This window comes from Sinocyclocheilus grahami, unplaced genomic scaffold, assembly GCF_001515645.1.
Source record: "Sinocyclocheilus grahami isolate Dianchi unplaced genomic scaffold, SAMN03320097.WGS_v1.1 scaffold1606.1, whole genome shotgun sequence".
Taxonomy (NCBI): Eukaryota; Metazoa; Chordata; class Actinopteri; order Cypriniformes; family Cyprinidae; genus Sinocyclocheilus; species Sinocyclocheilus grahami.
This window is the reverse complement of record NW_015506785.1, coordinates 66,519-83,936: the sequence shown is the minus strand read 5'-3', so window position 1 is coordinate 83,936 and position 17,418 is coordinate 66,519. Positions and strand designations below refer to the sequence as shown.

Here is a 17,418-nt window from a genome sequence, read left to right as displayed (position 1 = left end):
TATTAATGGGCATTCCCTGGAATTTGATTTCTGCTCTGTTTAAGATAGAAGCAGTGAATAGAGATATCCACATGCAGAGAAAGAAACGTCTCGCCTCTGGGAAGCGCACCTTAGGATGATGAATCAGACGCTGACTTCTGCAAAGAGTAAAGACAACAGCGGAGGATGAAAAGAGGACGGGGAAACAGCATGTTGTGTAGATTAAGCCAGTAGTTTGAAGTATTGAAGTAAAAGAAGTAGAAAAGTTTTCCAACATTTACTGCTCTGTAGTCTAAGGCTGCATCCGAAATCGCTGAGTTTGTGAGTTTGTATGTCTGTTGAAGAAGTAATTACGTTGTGACTGCTAATAAAGCATGTTTGATATAGTATGAATGTGTGTAGTATGAATGAAATCCGAGCGTACTACATCTCGTGGGACATTGCATGTGATTAAATGGAGCATTTTCTCCTGAGAAAAATCACATTCTCACATTTTTCTCTTTTAAAGTTTAAGAAGAGATCTCAACAACTTCACAAACTGGACATAAAGTCAAACGTCTTCATTTGAACTCGAACATTTCTTAATACTGCCAAAAAAACAAAAAGCAATATTAATAATCAAATAATTAAAGACTTGTGGAACACGACTACTTCCACGAGCTAATGATCTGCCTTATGCACATAAACTGTATAGCTGTGTATGTCTGTATTACTGCATGTCAGCAATTAAAGGGTTAGTTCACCCAAAAATGAAAATTAGCCCATACATTACTCACCCTCATGTCATCCTAGGTGTATATGACTTTCTTCTTTCAGACGAATCCAGTCGGAGTTATATTAAAAATGCTGTTTAATGGCACTCAGCGGGTGTTGCGTTGCTTCAGTCCAAAAGAAGTGAAATAAAAAGCGCCCATCCATAAAAAAAAAAAAGGGGAGCGGCTCCTGTAGCGAACCCATGCGTTTTTTTCATAAGAATATCCATATTGTGATTAAATGGAGCATTTTCTCCTGAGAAAAATCACATTCTCACATTTTTCTCTTTTAAAGTTTAAGAAGAGATCTCAACAACTTCACAAACTGGACATAAAGTCAAACGTCTTCATTTGAACTCGAACATTTCTTAATACTGCCAAAAAAACAAAAAGCAATATTAATAATCAAATAATTAAAGACTTGTGGAACACGACTACTTCCACGAGCTAATGATCTGCCTTATGCACATAAACTGTATAGCTGTGTATGTCTGTATTACTGCATGTCAGCAATTAAAGGGTTAGTTCACCCAAAAATGAAAATTAGCCCATACATTACTCACCCTCATGTCATCCTAGGTGTATATGACTTTCTTCTTTCAGACGAATCCAGTCGGAGTTATATTAAAAATGCTGTTTAATGGCACTCAGCGGGTTTTGCGTTGCTTCAGTCCAAAAGAAGTGAAATAAAAAGCGCCCATCCATAAAAAAAAAAAGTGTCTCACACGGCTCCTGTAGCGAATCCATGCGTTTTTGTAAGAAAAATATCCATATTCATATATCCATATCCATATTAAAGTTTATTTAACTTATTTAACACCCGCTGAGTGGCATTAAACAGCTTGAAAGATCAAAGACAATTTTTAATATTACTCCGACTGGATTCGTCTGAAAGAAGAGAGTCATATACACCTAGGATGACTCGAGGGTGAGTAATTTATGGGCTAATTTTCATTTTAGGGTGAACTAACCCTTTAAGTCTAACTCTATCCATTATCCTTAAAATAGACTTAAAACTCAGAGTTCAAGTCCCGACTGAAGGTTCTTTCCCGGTCCCTCTCCTATCCAGTTGTTTTCTGTCTCTTTCTCCTCTTTCTGTCTCTAATCTTGAGCTGAGCTTTGAAAGAGCAACCTCTGAACATAAAAAGACAACTTGAACAAAGGTAAATAATTGTATACATAACTCGAATTAAACATGCATCGTACTGTAGTGAGGCCGTTTGATAATGTATGACAATACAATAGCAAGTGATTATTGTCATATCAGGGTCAGAAATTAAATTAGTGTTTTTTTCTCTATTAAAGCGCAATATATGCTCCCTTGGAATGATTTCCTGGGCATTTTTAAATTTGCAAAGGCAGTTGTTATGATTGCCTTATTAAATGTGTCTGTTTTTTTAAAACGGTCTCAATCAGACGCAATACAAACCAGAATAGACTATTATGCAAATTGTAAAAATGTAACAAGCTTTGGGAAAAATGGATTATGTGCATAGACCATTGATGAAAGTGTGATATTGCACAAGATGTTGGAAATATTCTGTGATTTGACATTGTAACACCCATGAGGACTTTTTGTTCTTTGTTCTCAATAAAAAAGTATATAAAAAAAGAATAGACTATTATGAAGAAAAACAGTTACAGTGCAAAGGTGGAGTAGAAGATGCGTTTGTCATGGCGTGTTTCTTTACATTGATTGTTTAATGCTGCTCAAAGGTGATGCACCTGAAGAAACACAACCATAGCCTGTATAAACTATATAGATTATAAAATAAAATAAAAAATATATAATGATAATAAATCAGGAATTCATTACAGGGCAGAATTGCAATATTATGACAAATCTTTATTGTTGATTATTACTCTTGATATTGTAATAATGATTATTAATGTTGATTAATAGAATAGGCCTATATTTAAAAAACAAACAAAAAGAAGTTTTCTTGTGTGGTGAAATGGCTCGTCATGTTCTTGTAGGCTGCACAGACTTAAAAAAGCTGAGAACATTTTTATGAATTATTTTATTGCTTTTTATGCATTGTAGTCTTAGTACACTCTAAAAAATGCTGGGTTGTTTCAACCCAACTTTGGGTCAAATATGGACTAACCCATCCGTTGGGTTACATTTATAAATTACATTTTTAACCCAAAAGTTGGGTTAGTCCATATTTGACCCAAAGTGGTCAGCATTTTTTAGAGTGTAGGAACAAAACGTTTTTTCAAACTGGGCACAGATTATATGCAGAAAGCGAGTTCCCCGTCACTGAAGGGGTCCATGACTTCAGTCTAGCACGAGGTCACTGAGTTCTGCACTAGACAGATCTAAATGTAACGCACTATAGACACTTTAGTAACAGATTTAGTTTAATTGTGCAGGGGCAGTTTTTGCCCCTTTATCTTGAATTTGAGAGACATTTTTGCCCCAAATCCCATTACTTTCTGACCCTGTGTCATATACTGCATACTATTTCACATACTAACAGCATAGCCTAGGCAATAAAACTGCTGTAATTCTTTACTTCATTTACACTTTCTAGAGGTACATCTTAAAATTAGGGTGACATTATGTTGCTATTAGAATGATTTTTAATCTGTTGTGCTCAGGACTTACAAAGTCAAACATAAAAATAAAATGATGAACTGTAAAGGAGCATTCGCACTTATTATTCAGCGAATGATGACGTAACATTAAACACCTTCTATAAAAGTCCATTTTATGTTATGAAGCTAGAAGAAAAACTCCAAATGTGTGGTATTGAGAAGGGTGGAGAACAATATAGTGCATGTACAATATGCAGGTGTTTAAAAATGTCCATGACTACTGCATGACTGTCATAAAGTCTCTATAGTTTATGTCGGTTCCAATTACAGCTCCTGACACTTTACAAAAACGCTGCCAACAGCTAGAAACTTGTGTTGCATGTGACACTAATGATATGCATGTTATGAATGCAAAGTTTTTCATAACATGTTGATTTGATATTGCACAAGCCTTTTTTAGTGAGGCACTGCATGGTTGATAAATATAAGGATTTTCAGGCAGATCCTCTCTTTAATAAAGAATGAAAAACTAGATCAGAGTACAGTTTTATTCCTGAGATGTTGCTCTTTCTTTTGCTCAGAGGTTGCTTAAGTAAGAGAACAGAACTGGAGAGTCGATGCGATCTTGCTCTTGGGAGAATATGATCTATTCAAGTTCATAATGAGATCTGTTGGGGATCGTGGCAAATCTGAGCACAGTTAGAGACTCTGTTGAGATCTCCTCTGAAACTCTAAAGGAGATTCGTGTGAGACTCTTCAAGACTTCGGAGGAACAGAGACTTGAGCAAAACATCTCCATTTGATCTCACGAGAAACAGCGGAGATATTGAAGAGATTCCTTGTGATGCTCTTTCCAAAATGGTCTTACTTCAGTGTTATGAAAATAAAAATATATATTTTATTTTAAACCATTTTCATCAAATTACTTCATAAAGCAAGGATAGAAAAGAAAGACAAAATAAAACAAAGGCAGCACCAGCTGTATTTCATATGCAGTTTTTCTCCTCCAGTTTTCCTCACATGGTTTTGTGGCCTTTTTGTTCGGTCCCCTGCCATTTCATTGTGGAGGCGAACACAGCTTCAGCGCTAATGCTTCCAGAATTTATTTTTAATCAGAGATTCTGTTGGGACAGACATTGAGCCAAATGAATGCGATGGCAACAGGGCTCCTTTAGCGGCCAACGGGGATCTCGAGTATGTACTGATTTAGCGTCACTCTCAAAAAGAGGCGTGAGGGAGAGAGGGATCTGAGGGCTTGGTTGTCAGTGAGATGTAGCTCCGCTGACAGCAGACTGCTGACACAACGAGAATATGAAAACCACTATTCTTCTTAGGATAGGTCTTGTGTGCACTGTTTCAGAGAAAATACAGAGGTTGGAGCCACAATGTCTTTTTTTCTGTGTTAAAATACCTTCTCATATCCCACTTTACAGCAATAGATTTTTCTTTCTTTTTTTTTTTTCTCAAAAATTTAAAATGGAAATTTTTACTCACATTCTCGTTTGCTGTTACTGTTTTCTGTGGAGAATTGTTCATGCTTTTTTTCATACAACAACAATAAATAGTGACCAATAAAGTAGAGATGCACTGTTTCTCTGTTGGTACTGATAGCTGATTATTAAGAATGACATCTGCCGATACCGATAGTTTTGTTTTCTTAAGAAAAAATAAACTATACAGGAAACCTCATGGTACATTACTAACATATTAGAGGTTCAAATTTACTGTTGTTTATTTACGAGTATAATAATCACACACACATGAACATTATTTGGATTACAAATAATGTTTAGTGAAGGGAAAAATGCAGACCTGGCAACCCTGGCTTCTATTACAGTTTGACATTTGATTTTAAGTATAAAACTTGGCAGTAGTTCGACAGTTGCAGGTTTTATCATCCCACATCATCTCCTTCCAACTCATGGATCTGTTCTCTGTTCTTATACTAATTCTGAATTTATTGTGATGGTGATTTACACTGCAATATGTTAAATCCTCCCGATCGTGTTCTGCTCCAGTTTAAATCTCTTTAAATCTCACACAGTTTATTAGTAAGCCTACTAGGTAATGATAGTAAACATTTAGGAAATACTCTTGCATGTAATTTTAACAAATACTCCAGACTGATATCAGTTGGATGCTTTCTGTAACGATATAACTGGTCATTGCTTTATAACATGTATCCATAAAAATTGTACACCCAGACGAAGAAGCTTGGTCTTATTTTGTCAGTCTTTTAGTACTATTGTTAATAAACATGCCACCCAAAAACTATTCTGGTGGTAAACCATTCTAGTCCATGGATAAACCGGGGCTTAGTTGCTTTGCTGCATCAGAAAAATGTGCTTTGGAGAAAAGCATGTTGTTCAAAATCTGAGATTGGCTGGATCGGAATATGTGTACTCAGCCTGATAGAAAAGCAAAATCAAAATATTATAAAAAGCAATTCTCTTATTGAGCCACTAGCATATATTTTTACCTGTCTATATCTATAATGGAGATAAAACCTGGAAAACATCATATCCTCTGTTTATAAGAATGGCGATAAAATGAATGCAAATTAATATATGCCAAATTCACTGCATATAGAAATGTATCAATAAGCAATTAATAGGTTTTCTTAACATGTTTACTATCTTATCTGATGTACAGCCTGGTTTTCGTTCATCATTTAGATGCATCGTGATGGCTGTAAAAGTTACAAACAAAATGTATAATGCTTTAGATACACAACAGTATTGTGCAGCTGTTTTTATTGATCTCGCTAAAGCTTTTGATACAGTCAGTCATTTGTTTCTGATATCCATATTATTATTTGTGTGTCTAATTTAACTTTATCTTGGTTTTCTACTCACCTGTCTAATAGATCCCAATGTGTAAAGAATAAGCAACAACTATCTGAACCACTAGCTATTAGCAACGGTGTGCCTCAAGGCTCTGTGTTCTATACTCTGTAGGATAAGTTAATACATTTACTGTTTTAATGATTTAAACCTTTTCTTGAATAACACAAAAACAAAGTTAATGTGGTTTGGAAAGAGCCAGTCGTGTCCTAAAGACATTTCATCCTTGAATGGGTCAAAACTCAAAGTGGTAACGTCCTATAAATATCTTGGGATTTGACTTGATAGTTCTTTAACTTTCACTGATCATATAATTAATCTTCAGATGAAAGTTAAATCTAGACATGGCTCCTTATTCCAATATAGATCTGAGTTTACTGTATCAGCCAAGGAATATCTCGTTGAATCCATTATGTTATTGTTATTTGACTGTGGTGAAGTGGTAAATAGAAATGCACACCAAGGTGTTCTAGAGCAATTAGAGGTGTTATATCACACAGCTATTAGACTGATTACTACGGCTCCTTACAGAACACGTCATTGTGAATGATATTCCCTTTTAAATGGGACATCGTTACATATCTGTGTGTGTGTGTGTGTGTGTGTGTGTGAGTGTGTGTGTGTGTGTGTGTGTGTGTGTGTGAGTGTGTGTGTGTGTGTGAGTGTGTGTGTGTGTGTGTGTGAGTGTGTGTGTGAGTGTGTGTGTGTGTGTTTGCGCGTGCGTGTGTGTGTTATGTTTGGGTGCCACAATATTTTCTACCACAGGAACAATTAGGGTATTTTTGTTTGTTTGTTTGTTTGTTTGTTTTTTAAATCTCCAACACATAGAGTTGAGTAGGCATGAGTAAATATGCATAATAAATATTTCAAGCTACAACACATTAAAAGCATAAATGCATTAACACCAGGTTTCCAGAAACAGCAATGACTTTAAATTGGAATAAATCAATTGTTTATAAATAAATAAAGGGAAGAAACAAATAATAATAGGTATTTTTGAATATGCTGCAAATGCATTTGACCACATACATAATCAATTATACTGCAAGCTATTAATTACTGAATTGTAATTTTACTTAAAATGTATTAGAACTATTAAATCTTGAATCCAGAGTTAACTGTCATGTTAGTAAGATCATGACTCCTCATTAACATGGTTTTATGGTTTCTATAACAACACAATTAATAATAATAAGTAGCCTAATATATATAATTGCAGAAAGCACACGATTTGTGTTCAAAATGAGCCTAAAATACTAAATAATAAGCCTAATTAGGGAGAGTAAAGATCCATTTCCAAAATCACAAGCATAAACTAACATGCATACTCACAGTTTGTGAAAATGAATATACTAAATACAACTATACAATGTTAAAAATATTTGTTAAATACAGTTTTATTTTATTTTTATTTCAATATTTTGAGAGCACCTTGCAAAATTGTCAGTATTTTTCTCATTTTGTCTCTCATAGTTGAGGTATACCTATGATGAAAATTACAGGCCTCTCTCATCTTTTTAAGTGGGAGAACTTGCACAATTGGTGGCTGACTAAATACTTTTTTTCCCCACTGTATGTATTCCGTGAACAGCCTAGTTAGGATAAAGAACTATATTACCTGGCAGATGAATAGTTTATTTTGATTTTGATAATTAATGCATACAATTATTTGTTTTTATTAAAATAAAATAATTGAATCTTAACCTATTTTAGCATATTGCTGTTGCTGCTGGAGAAACCAGCATTAGGAAGCTTATTGTGTCTAATCTGAAAAGGTTTAAATGTTTTACTTCACAAGTTTTCCACTGGCTTTTGTTAAAATAAACTGATAGATTGATAGTAAATTGATAGTAGGTGTATGTATAGATACACTGCCTGTGAACTGATGGATGGATGGATTAGGCAGATCTTTTAACGCTATCTGAAATCCGCATTGGGAGCTGGATAAAGAGACCTCTCATCCCCAAAACATCAATCCAGAGCCCTGTTCCTCCATCTCCCATCACAGCTTTCATTCAACCTTTAATCACGCTGTTTCCTCAGTTACTTGTAAACGTCCATCATCGTTCCTATCTCTCTCTCTGTTTCCTGCATCTGACATTTTCAGTTCCCAGAATATTTACAGCATTGCACCGCCTGACAGATAAAGCTGTAATGGCGTGTAACGACTTTCCTTCTTAAGGTCCTTGCACACTGATACGAAATTCTCGTCTGAAATTTTCACACGTTAAAAAATAATTGACACAACCTCACGTTGTGTCAGTCATGTTTAGACACTGCCTCTGAAACTTTCGTCTGTTATAAAAAATTCAGATTGGGTTACATTTTCTGCGGTTTTCACATTAAGGGGTGTTTTGACAATTCAGAGCCACCATACAAGTGAACGCCAAAATCCAGAATGGCTTTTGACAAGCGTGTGTGTGTGTGTGAGAGAGAGAGTGAGTGTGTGTGTGTGTGTGTGTGCGTGTGTGTGAGAGAGTGTGTGTGTGTGTGTGTGTGTGAGAGAGAGTGTGTGTGTGTGTGTGTGTGTGTGCGTGTGTGTGAGAGAGTGTGTGTGTGTGTGAGAGTGTGTGTGAGAGAGAGTGTGTGTGTGTGTGTGTGTGTGTGTGTGTGTGTGTGTGTGTGTGTGTGTGTGTGTCCATACCTTAGACATCCTGCCAGTCTCTGTTCAGGATAAATTGTTTCATGGAAATTGGTGGTCTTCTTTTTAATATGTGGCTCCAGTATCGCTAACAAAGCATCAAACTGAGCCCCTGACATCCTGAAGTAAACCTTGAATTCTTGTTAAGGAGGTGGAACTCTCTTCCTCTCTACACAATCTCAGGAGTGGATGGACCCAATGTTTCCTCTTTCTTTTTCTCTTTTTAAGAAGAGAGAGGACAACAAAATCATCCTCACTGAAGACTCTATTTTACAAATTTTTTTTACCCCCAACAGATTAATCAATACTCAGTGTGCAAGGTTTCTGTGCGTTACAAATTTTTACGATGGCGAATATGAAAAACGCATACGAAAACTTCAGACTCAGTGTGCAAGGACCTGTACTCTGCCTTTTCCACAGGGGGCGCTGCAGTCGACACGTAATGCCATACATTTGTGTTTTAACAGTGTTTGCAATCCATTTGTCAAAAAGGCAAAACACAAACTGCAAGATCTAGTTACACATAAGCAAGCATTTATTTATTTATTTATGACATTTTAACAGTAGCACAGGAAAAAGTGACATGACGACAAAATTTTAAGTTTAAGCTGAAACATGCAAACCATTGTTTTTTTCATGCACTGGTCAATTTTGAGATTTTGGGCTATTTTGTTTACATATCCTCTTCTTTTAGACTAGTGTAAAAAAATACACATTTAAGTTTTTATTTTATTGCACTTTATCTATTTGTATCCGTAGATTTCACTTACAATGCATATCTTTAAAAGCTGTTTTCTCAAAATGAGTTTTTTTCTGAAGTACTGAGCCAGAAATCCAGGATTTTATTATTTATGATTATATTATTTATCCAAAATCCCATCTGTAAAATCTCTAATATGTCAACAAAATAAAACACGGATTTTGAACCTGGCTTTATCCAATGTTCAGATTTCTGTTCTGGGAATTTATGCAAAACAGTGCATATTTAATTAGATAACAGCGTATTCATTTACTCTATTTACCTTATTGTGTCTTGCCTTCTTTCTTACCTTCAATAAACATACAATCTTAATCACACGTCCACACAGTTTGAATGGCCATGTGGGTTCTGTAGTATGCTATAATATAAAGCAAACAGAAGGGAAAATAAACATTCTAAAGTAGTAAATTAGTCAAAACAATTTTGCATAAAATTAAATATTTTGAAATTAATTTGATCAAATTATTGGGGCATGTGTGGCTAGCTGTCACAAATTTGACTGCAGTAAATATTTCTCAGAGCGAGGTTTTTAAAGTCAGTTTCTGTATCGACAAATACTTTGAAGTCTTGACTATAAAAATGCAATTGAATATTTCCACTATTATTGCCTAGGAAAACATTGCATTGAACACATGTGGATCTATACCGGGTATGTTGACATACTATACGGGGAAACTGTTACAACAGGAACCTGCTGTTTATTGACAATAATTTGAGAAGGATGTCTTTGCTTAAATATGAAATACTATCTAATGTAATAATATATATCTTTAAAAACATCTGTATTTAAAATCTATACGCTATTTAATATCTTTGTAGCAAAATTTAAATAGTAGGCTAAAAATTAAGATACAAATCACTTTATGAAACAGCAAAAAAAAAACATCATACCATTGTTTTGGCCAAAAGTGGGCAACATAATGACAACATGTGAAAAAGGGCCTGAATGCTTTCTGATCGAATGCACTGTAGTTAATGAGTGTTCAATATTTGCATACAAAGTTGTGACATTTACAATTTTTCTTTAAAGTTTAGAACATTTTGAGCCATCATTTTGAAAAAAAAAAAATCTTACAATTGAACTTAGACCTTATAGTATGGCTCTTGTGACAACTAGCCCCAAGTAAATGGCCAGTCTAGTCTAATGTTTTTTTCTTTTTGTTTTCAAATTAAATACGGCATTACATGCTACCAAGTGGAAGCAGGGATGAGCAGAGATAATTTTATTTCACTGGGAGTTGTAGTGGTAGACACTGAAGCGACGCATATGCAATCACTCACTTGTTTCTGTGGTCTGTCCCAGAGTCCCTGGATGTAAATTGATATAGTCTTGTCCTGCCCTTCCACTGGCAGGAATATTGGAAAGGAGACAGAGCAAGACACCCCAAGGCGACAGCCTGTCTGGACAGACTATCCTTGTGACTACGCCACTCTCCTCACTCGCCTCCACACACATGCCCCCAAACATCTCATATACACACAGAGGACGGCATGCATAGACACTACACATGCCATGAACAGATGTACTGTATGTGCACACATACACACCATGACACCAGCTGGATGGATGGTCCAATTACACTCAATCTCCTGGTCTCTTGCTCTGGTGGGTATAGTGATGTCTGACAAACACACATAGGCTTATTGGAAAAACATTCCTCTACCTACATTTTTGCAAAACTCTAAAAACAAAAGTGAGGCGATGTGTAGCCATGGGTTCCTCCCTGCCAGTACTGAGACTTGAACCCACAATCTTTGGGTTACGAGTCCGACTCTCTAACCATTAGGCCACAACTGCCCTATAACCTAGACATAGAACTCAACTCACTTTCCGGCTGAAACACTGAAACACTAACACGAACTTATATTTCACCTTTTCACACAAATTACGATTACAGGGGCAGATTATAGATTCATGAAGACTTATTTTCACATGGTTCCTTGCACAATTTCGAAACACCTCGAACAACCAGCTCCATATGGCTTTTTTGACATAGTAAACCTGCTCAGTAGCTCACCTGGTACACTCGGGTATGAGACCCATTTGCATTTGTTAACACAAGTGAGATAAAGCACTCAGTGGACATTTAGTTTCCGAACTGCTGTGATAAGTGCAACAACCAACGTAATAACACGTCACCAGATTTACGTCCACCTGTTTCTGAGAAAACTTTTATAGCCACTCACTGGACATTTCACCTTTGCAGAAATGTCACCACACGCATATTTTTCAAAAGAGCTGGGGTTGCACAAAATTTACCCCAATGTAAGAATGCAAAAATGGTCGTAGTGCACCTCAACGCGGGCTCTACTCCATAAACTGTGAGTCGTTCTTGAACATGCTTTTCAGTTGTTAAGGTATTCTTTATAACATTTAATAACATAGCAGTAATGTTTAAAAATAACATTCCCTAACTAAAGCCCTCAGGTTGGAAACCCTGCTCTAGAAATACACGTTAATGTTATGTCTCTGCTGCCAGGTGAGGCTGAATGTAAAAGAGTGTGAACTTTGCAAGCAAAAACACCTGCCTAATCCAGATAGTCACAAACACATACATGTTTACTAATCCCTCCACTCTCTCTGCAAATCTCTCTCCCCCTCTCTCTTGATCCTTCATCTATGCACTGTATGAAGTGACCCAAATACCCAATATTGGCTGGCAGTCTCATTTGAACAGATGTTTCATTTAAAACAACATAATAGCGTGCAAACAGACATGCACTGCATTCCACATTCTCCCTATTATATTTGTACTGTTTTGCTAATTATTTTTTTCTACCCTAAAACCGAGTCTCCAAAAATGTCTCAAGTCGTTAAATTGATTCACATGAATCCTCATCAAGACCCTCATCTGCCCCCTTTAAGACCCTCATGATAAAAAGCTATCCAAAATGTTTTGATTAATCAAAACATTATAAAGAGTTACACCAATTAAATGCTCTGGTGTTGCCCATTTTGACTAATTGACCTATCTCAATACAATGTCCAAACCTAGACAACAAGACATTCTGAATATGCACGATAAGGTTTGTGTCAAAATCTGCCCATGGGGGGCGCTACAACTAAAAACCTGACATAACTCCGCAACAGTTTGTCCAGAAAGGAAAATAAAATTTGATGTGTATCTTCTTTATACCAAGTGCTAACCTAGCCATGAAAAATTAATCGTGCAAACCAAAAAAAATGGCCACCAGCAGTTGTTGCATTGGTAATGATTGAACGTTATGACATTTAGTACATAAATACAAGGTAACAAGGCTGTGCACAATATTTGGTAAGAATCAGCCATAAGCTGGAGCTATAGTAAGCTAATTACCACTTTTGTTAATAATTCTAGTGATGGCTAGAATAAAAATTAAGACTGTAATACAAAAGGAAGCCACAGAGTAAGAAATCCTTTTAGGTCTTATATTTTGGTATCAGAGTAAATGGCTGAATTTTATAAGATTATGTATTTAAAAAGATACTGATAGGATAATCAAAACGCAATTGTTTGTCAGTCTTTTCAATTAAGTGTTCTAATACTTGATGATAAGTGCATCAGTAATTGAGGCCATCGGTTCAAACTTCTATTGAACTGCAACTATGCAAAATGGTTTAGATAGTTAGTAAGCAATTGGTCATGAGTTAATTAACATGTATTGCCATGCATATGATGATGGCCTTTCATTGACTTACTGGAAAATAAAAATCTGTCCAGGGCATTAACTTGCTAACTAACATGTGTTTCTCTCACTCTTCTCTCTTTCCAGGGTAAAAGAAAACATGCCACAAGACCAAACTGACTTCTGAATCATCTTGTGTAAAGAATCATTATATTGTTTGAATTGTGCTATAAAAGGCAAGTGGAGGCTAGGAGAGCTTGCTGGTTGCATGATGGCTCCTGAAGGTATAGGAGAGCTTCGAGACTTGCTCTTCTTCCTGCTCCTGTGCCTCACATTATTGGCTGAGCTGCTGGAGATGACTGCAGCGTCTTCGCAGGGACTGGATGGCGAAGGTGACATAGTGTGCCCATCTGTGTGTCGCTGTGATGAGGACTTTATTTACTGCAACGACCGTGGATTGAGCGCAATCCCACCTCTGCCACCATCTGCAACTGTCCTTTATCTCCAGAACAATCACATTGACAATGCAGGGCTTCCTAGGTCCTTGGAGCATCACACCACCGTGTGTGTTATATATCTCTATGATAACGAGCTTGATGACTTTCCCATGCATTTGCCACCTTCATTAAGAGAGCTTCACCTCCAGGACAACAACATTCGAGTGTTGCAAAGGGCTGCACTTGCTAGATTTCCACTCCTTGAAAAGTTGCATCTGGACGACAACTCTGTTTCTACAGTGAGTATTGAGGACCAGGCCTTTGCGGACAACCCTCGGTTACGTCTCCTCTTCCTCTCCAGAAACCACCTTTCCAGCATCCCATCTGGTCTTCCTGCCTCACTTGAAGAACTCCGTTTAGACGACAACCGAATCTCTACTATTCCTACGCATGCCTTCCGGGGTTTGTCCTCTTTACGTCGCCTGGTCTTGGATGGTAATCTTTTAGCTAATCAACGCATTGCTGATGATACCTTCTCACGCTTGTCGAACTTAACAGAACTCTCCCTGGTCCGTAATTCACTTCAAACACCCCCACTTAACTTGCCCAGTGCCCACCTGCAGAGACTCTCCCTTCAGGACAATAACCTCATACACATGCCTCGGGGATCACTCGATGGAATGCGCAGACTACAGCGCCTAGATCTTTCTGGAAACAATCTGACCACCCTTCCCAGAGGATTGTTCAGGGACTTGGAGAGCCTGGGGCAGCTGCTTGTGAAAGGAAACCCATGGCATTGTGGGTGCAACTTGCGCTGGCTGCACGACTGGCTGGAAGCAAAGGGGAATACAATTACAGTGAGAGGCTTTATCTGCCAGACACCAGAGCGAGTCCGAGACATGGCGCTTAGAGACCTCATGAATCAGATGGATGAATGTGAGTTGGCTGCTGCTGGTGGTGGAGGAGTAGGTACAGGAGTCGGCGTTGGTGGTAACAGGGTGAGTGGAGGAGCGGCAGGAGCCATTTCTACCACTCTTTCGCCCCCTCAAGGGTCCCTGTTTACTCTCAGGTCCAAGCGACCAGGCCTCAGTCTCCCAGAAACAGGGCTGGACTACACATTAAGCAGCAGCGGTGTGGGCAAGAACCTGGCCCTGAATGTGAAACCCCTTTCCCACAACAGTATCCGTGTTACCTGGAGCATAGCACAAACATCTTCTTCCTTTCGATTAAGCTGGCTTCGCCTAGGAACCAGCTCTGCCATGGGGTCCATCACAGAAACCTTGGTTAGGGGTGACCGGCGGGAGTATCTTCTCACTTCCCTGCAGCCTGCTTCCAGCTACATCATCTGCATGGTGCCTCTAATGTCTAACAGTGGAAGCAGGAGTAGTATGCCTGGGGGTGACACAGAACCAAATGAGGTTCCAGTTTGTGCCAGAACAGAAACGTCTGATCCTGGCCACCCTGATGATGAAGGTGAAGACGACAGCTCTGATCAAATGACTTCGCTTCCACTTGCAGGAATTATTGGAGGTGCTACGGCAATCGTTTCCCTTGCTCTAATCATTGCTATTTTCTGCTGGTATGGGCACCGTGCAGGACATTTCACATCACGAGACCATTACAGCCACGGTAGCTCTCGCAAGAGCAAACACTGTGATGACTACATTGAGTCAGGCACAAAGAAAGACAATACTATCTTAGAGATCAGAGGTCCAGGATTGCAGATGACACCAATTGCAACAAGACAGCCCCTTCAACCGAAAGCAGTGAGAGAGGATTACATTATACACACCATCTTCCCCTCGAATGGCACGGCTCTATACACGCCATCCCAAAACATGACCAACTCTGGCTACAGTACCAACCGTGGCTATAGAGAAGGAGGCATTCCAGATATAGATTACTCTTACACATGATAGCTTTGATTTAGAAACCATAATTAGGAGTCATGTACCGCATAGATACACAGTTTTTAATCAACATGGGCTCTGCAGAATCCCCTTTGTGCCTTCTGGTCTCCATTACAATGTAGCCTGCTGTTCGTGACACTATAAAGCTTTTAATTGGCCCAGATGCTTATAGGAAGCATTATAAATGTGGTGCCAGGAGGCGGTGATGCCATTTCAGGGGGTGATACCAAATGCTATTTTCACCTCGCGGTGTAATGATCAGACTCCCTGACATTGCTCTTTTATCTCTGGCTGGTGCACTGAGGTGGATTCAAGGGCAGCCCACACCGCATTCAGCTCACAGATTGTTCATAAAGCTCAGTGCATATATGGGAGAGAGGCAGTCTTCTCACAGAAAATAACCAACCCGCTGTACATTTTAGTCTTTGTCTCCTATGAGATGAAGCTCCTGAGTCAAGGGTTTGAACCAGGATTGACATGAATCCTACATCAAGCAAGAAACCCTCTTTGCTCAGAGGAAACTGGAAATGTGTTGTTGCAAGTGATCCTTCTGGGAAATGCACAGGTTCACATGCACAGTTTATTTTTTGGAGATATGAGCTGCAGAACACGACTACTATTCCTGATAAAGTTGGAGTGTCTGGACCAAGCAGAGACATGGCCCTCAAAAACTACAGCAAGGTTTGAAATGCCTCAAAAACTGAATTCATTTGAATTCTTCTACACTTGAAAACTGCCTGATGCTACTATGATAACGTCCAACAAGCGTTATGATGACTGCTCTAGTTTCAGACTGGTGTAAAGTTGAGAGGACGAATGAAACGTGTTTTTGTGTCTTGAGGAACTTTCGATTTTTAAAAATTGCAACTGAACCCTGGTGTGTTGATAGATACAAACAATGCAAATTATTATTTTTTGTGTTTGTTTGCTCTTTTTAAACTTGTTTCACTTTAATTTTGAAGTCATATAGCCCTGCTGATAGTTATATTATAATTTTCAAACAAGGGTATCACTAATGTAAAATGTTTTCCTACAAAAACACAAAACTTGCTTGTTTTCAATAGATTGTCCCCTATAATGCACATAGACTAAACCAGTGTTCTGTTAAGGTGGCTCATTCTTTGTAGGTTACTTAGCCACACACTTATCACAAAATTAAATTCTATAAATCACTGACGTACATCTCCAAATGTCACTGTAGATAAAGATATGGCCTCGCTGCTAACCACAGCGGTTGTTCTGCTACGATTCTTAGGGAGAAGATGGAGGTTATTCGAGGGAAACCAGGAATTTGAACCATAACACTGTGGACCATCACTGTGGGAGATAGAGAGTGCATCAGTATGTTGTATAATTTTGTAAGGCGGAGGCATTTTTGATTAATTACAAAAATTCACTTTTTTTCCTTGTGTAGAAATTAAGCATTTTGTCAGTGTCTTCAAACCGTTCATTTAAGCCAACAGCAGAACAGAACACTAATTAAGGAAAACTTATCAGACCAGTTATGCAGTGGTTCTAAGGTAGACGGAGAGAAAAGTTATGTGTGGGGTTTTTTACGAAAGAGCCTCCATGACCTTTCTGTTCTGCTCTGCTGTATTCATGTAGCTGAGGACTTGAGGAGAATTTAAAAACAGGCAAGGAAAGACAGGTAGATAGAGAAAGAGAGAGAGAGAGATAGAATGTTCTAAACTGAGAAAGAGCAAGAGATTATATACATAAAACATGGATTATAAAGCGGATAGTTCCGGTGCTTGATTCTGATTGGCTGAGCCGGGTTCGAAGCTGTTGTAAATGACGCTACAAAGTAACACACACCTTTGTTTACGTTTGTGTGTTGCTCGGCAACCACTTTGTAGCAACCACAACTGTTTCTGAGGAGCTACATTGTTTGGTGGAAGAATACTGTTTATTAATATCATTACACTTTATTTGCTCTGTTTTATTCTGTG

General features: G+C 38.0%; 1 protein-coding gene across 1 annotated transcript in view; it reads left to right on the top strand.

Annotated features, from left to right (window-relative positions):
• Window positions 1-16,309, top strand: part of LOC107571526 (leucine-rich repeat transmembrane protein FLRT1-like) — a 58,714-nt gene extending 42,405 nt beyond the window's left edge. The window contains exon 2 of the mRNA XM_016257848.1: window positions 13,270-16,309. Coding sequence (XP_016113334.1) covers window positions 13,391-15,475 — 2,085 coding nt within the window. The 5' untranslated portion in view covers window positions 13,270-13,390 and the 3' untranslated portion in view covers window positions 15,476-16,309. The remainder of the gene's footprint in view (window positions 1-13,269) is intronic.
• Window positions 16,310-17,418: the final 1,109 nt, after the last annotated feature.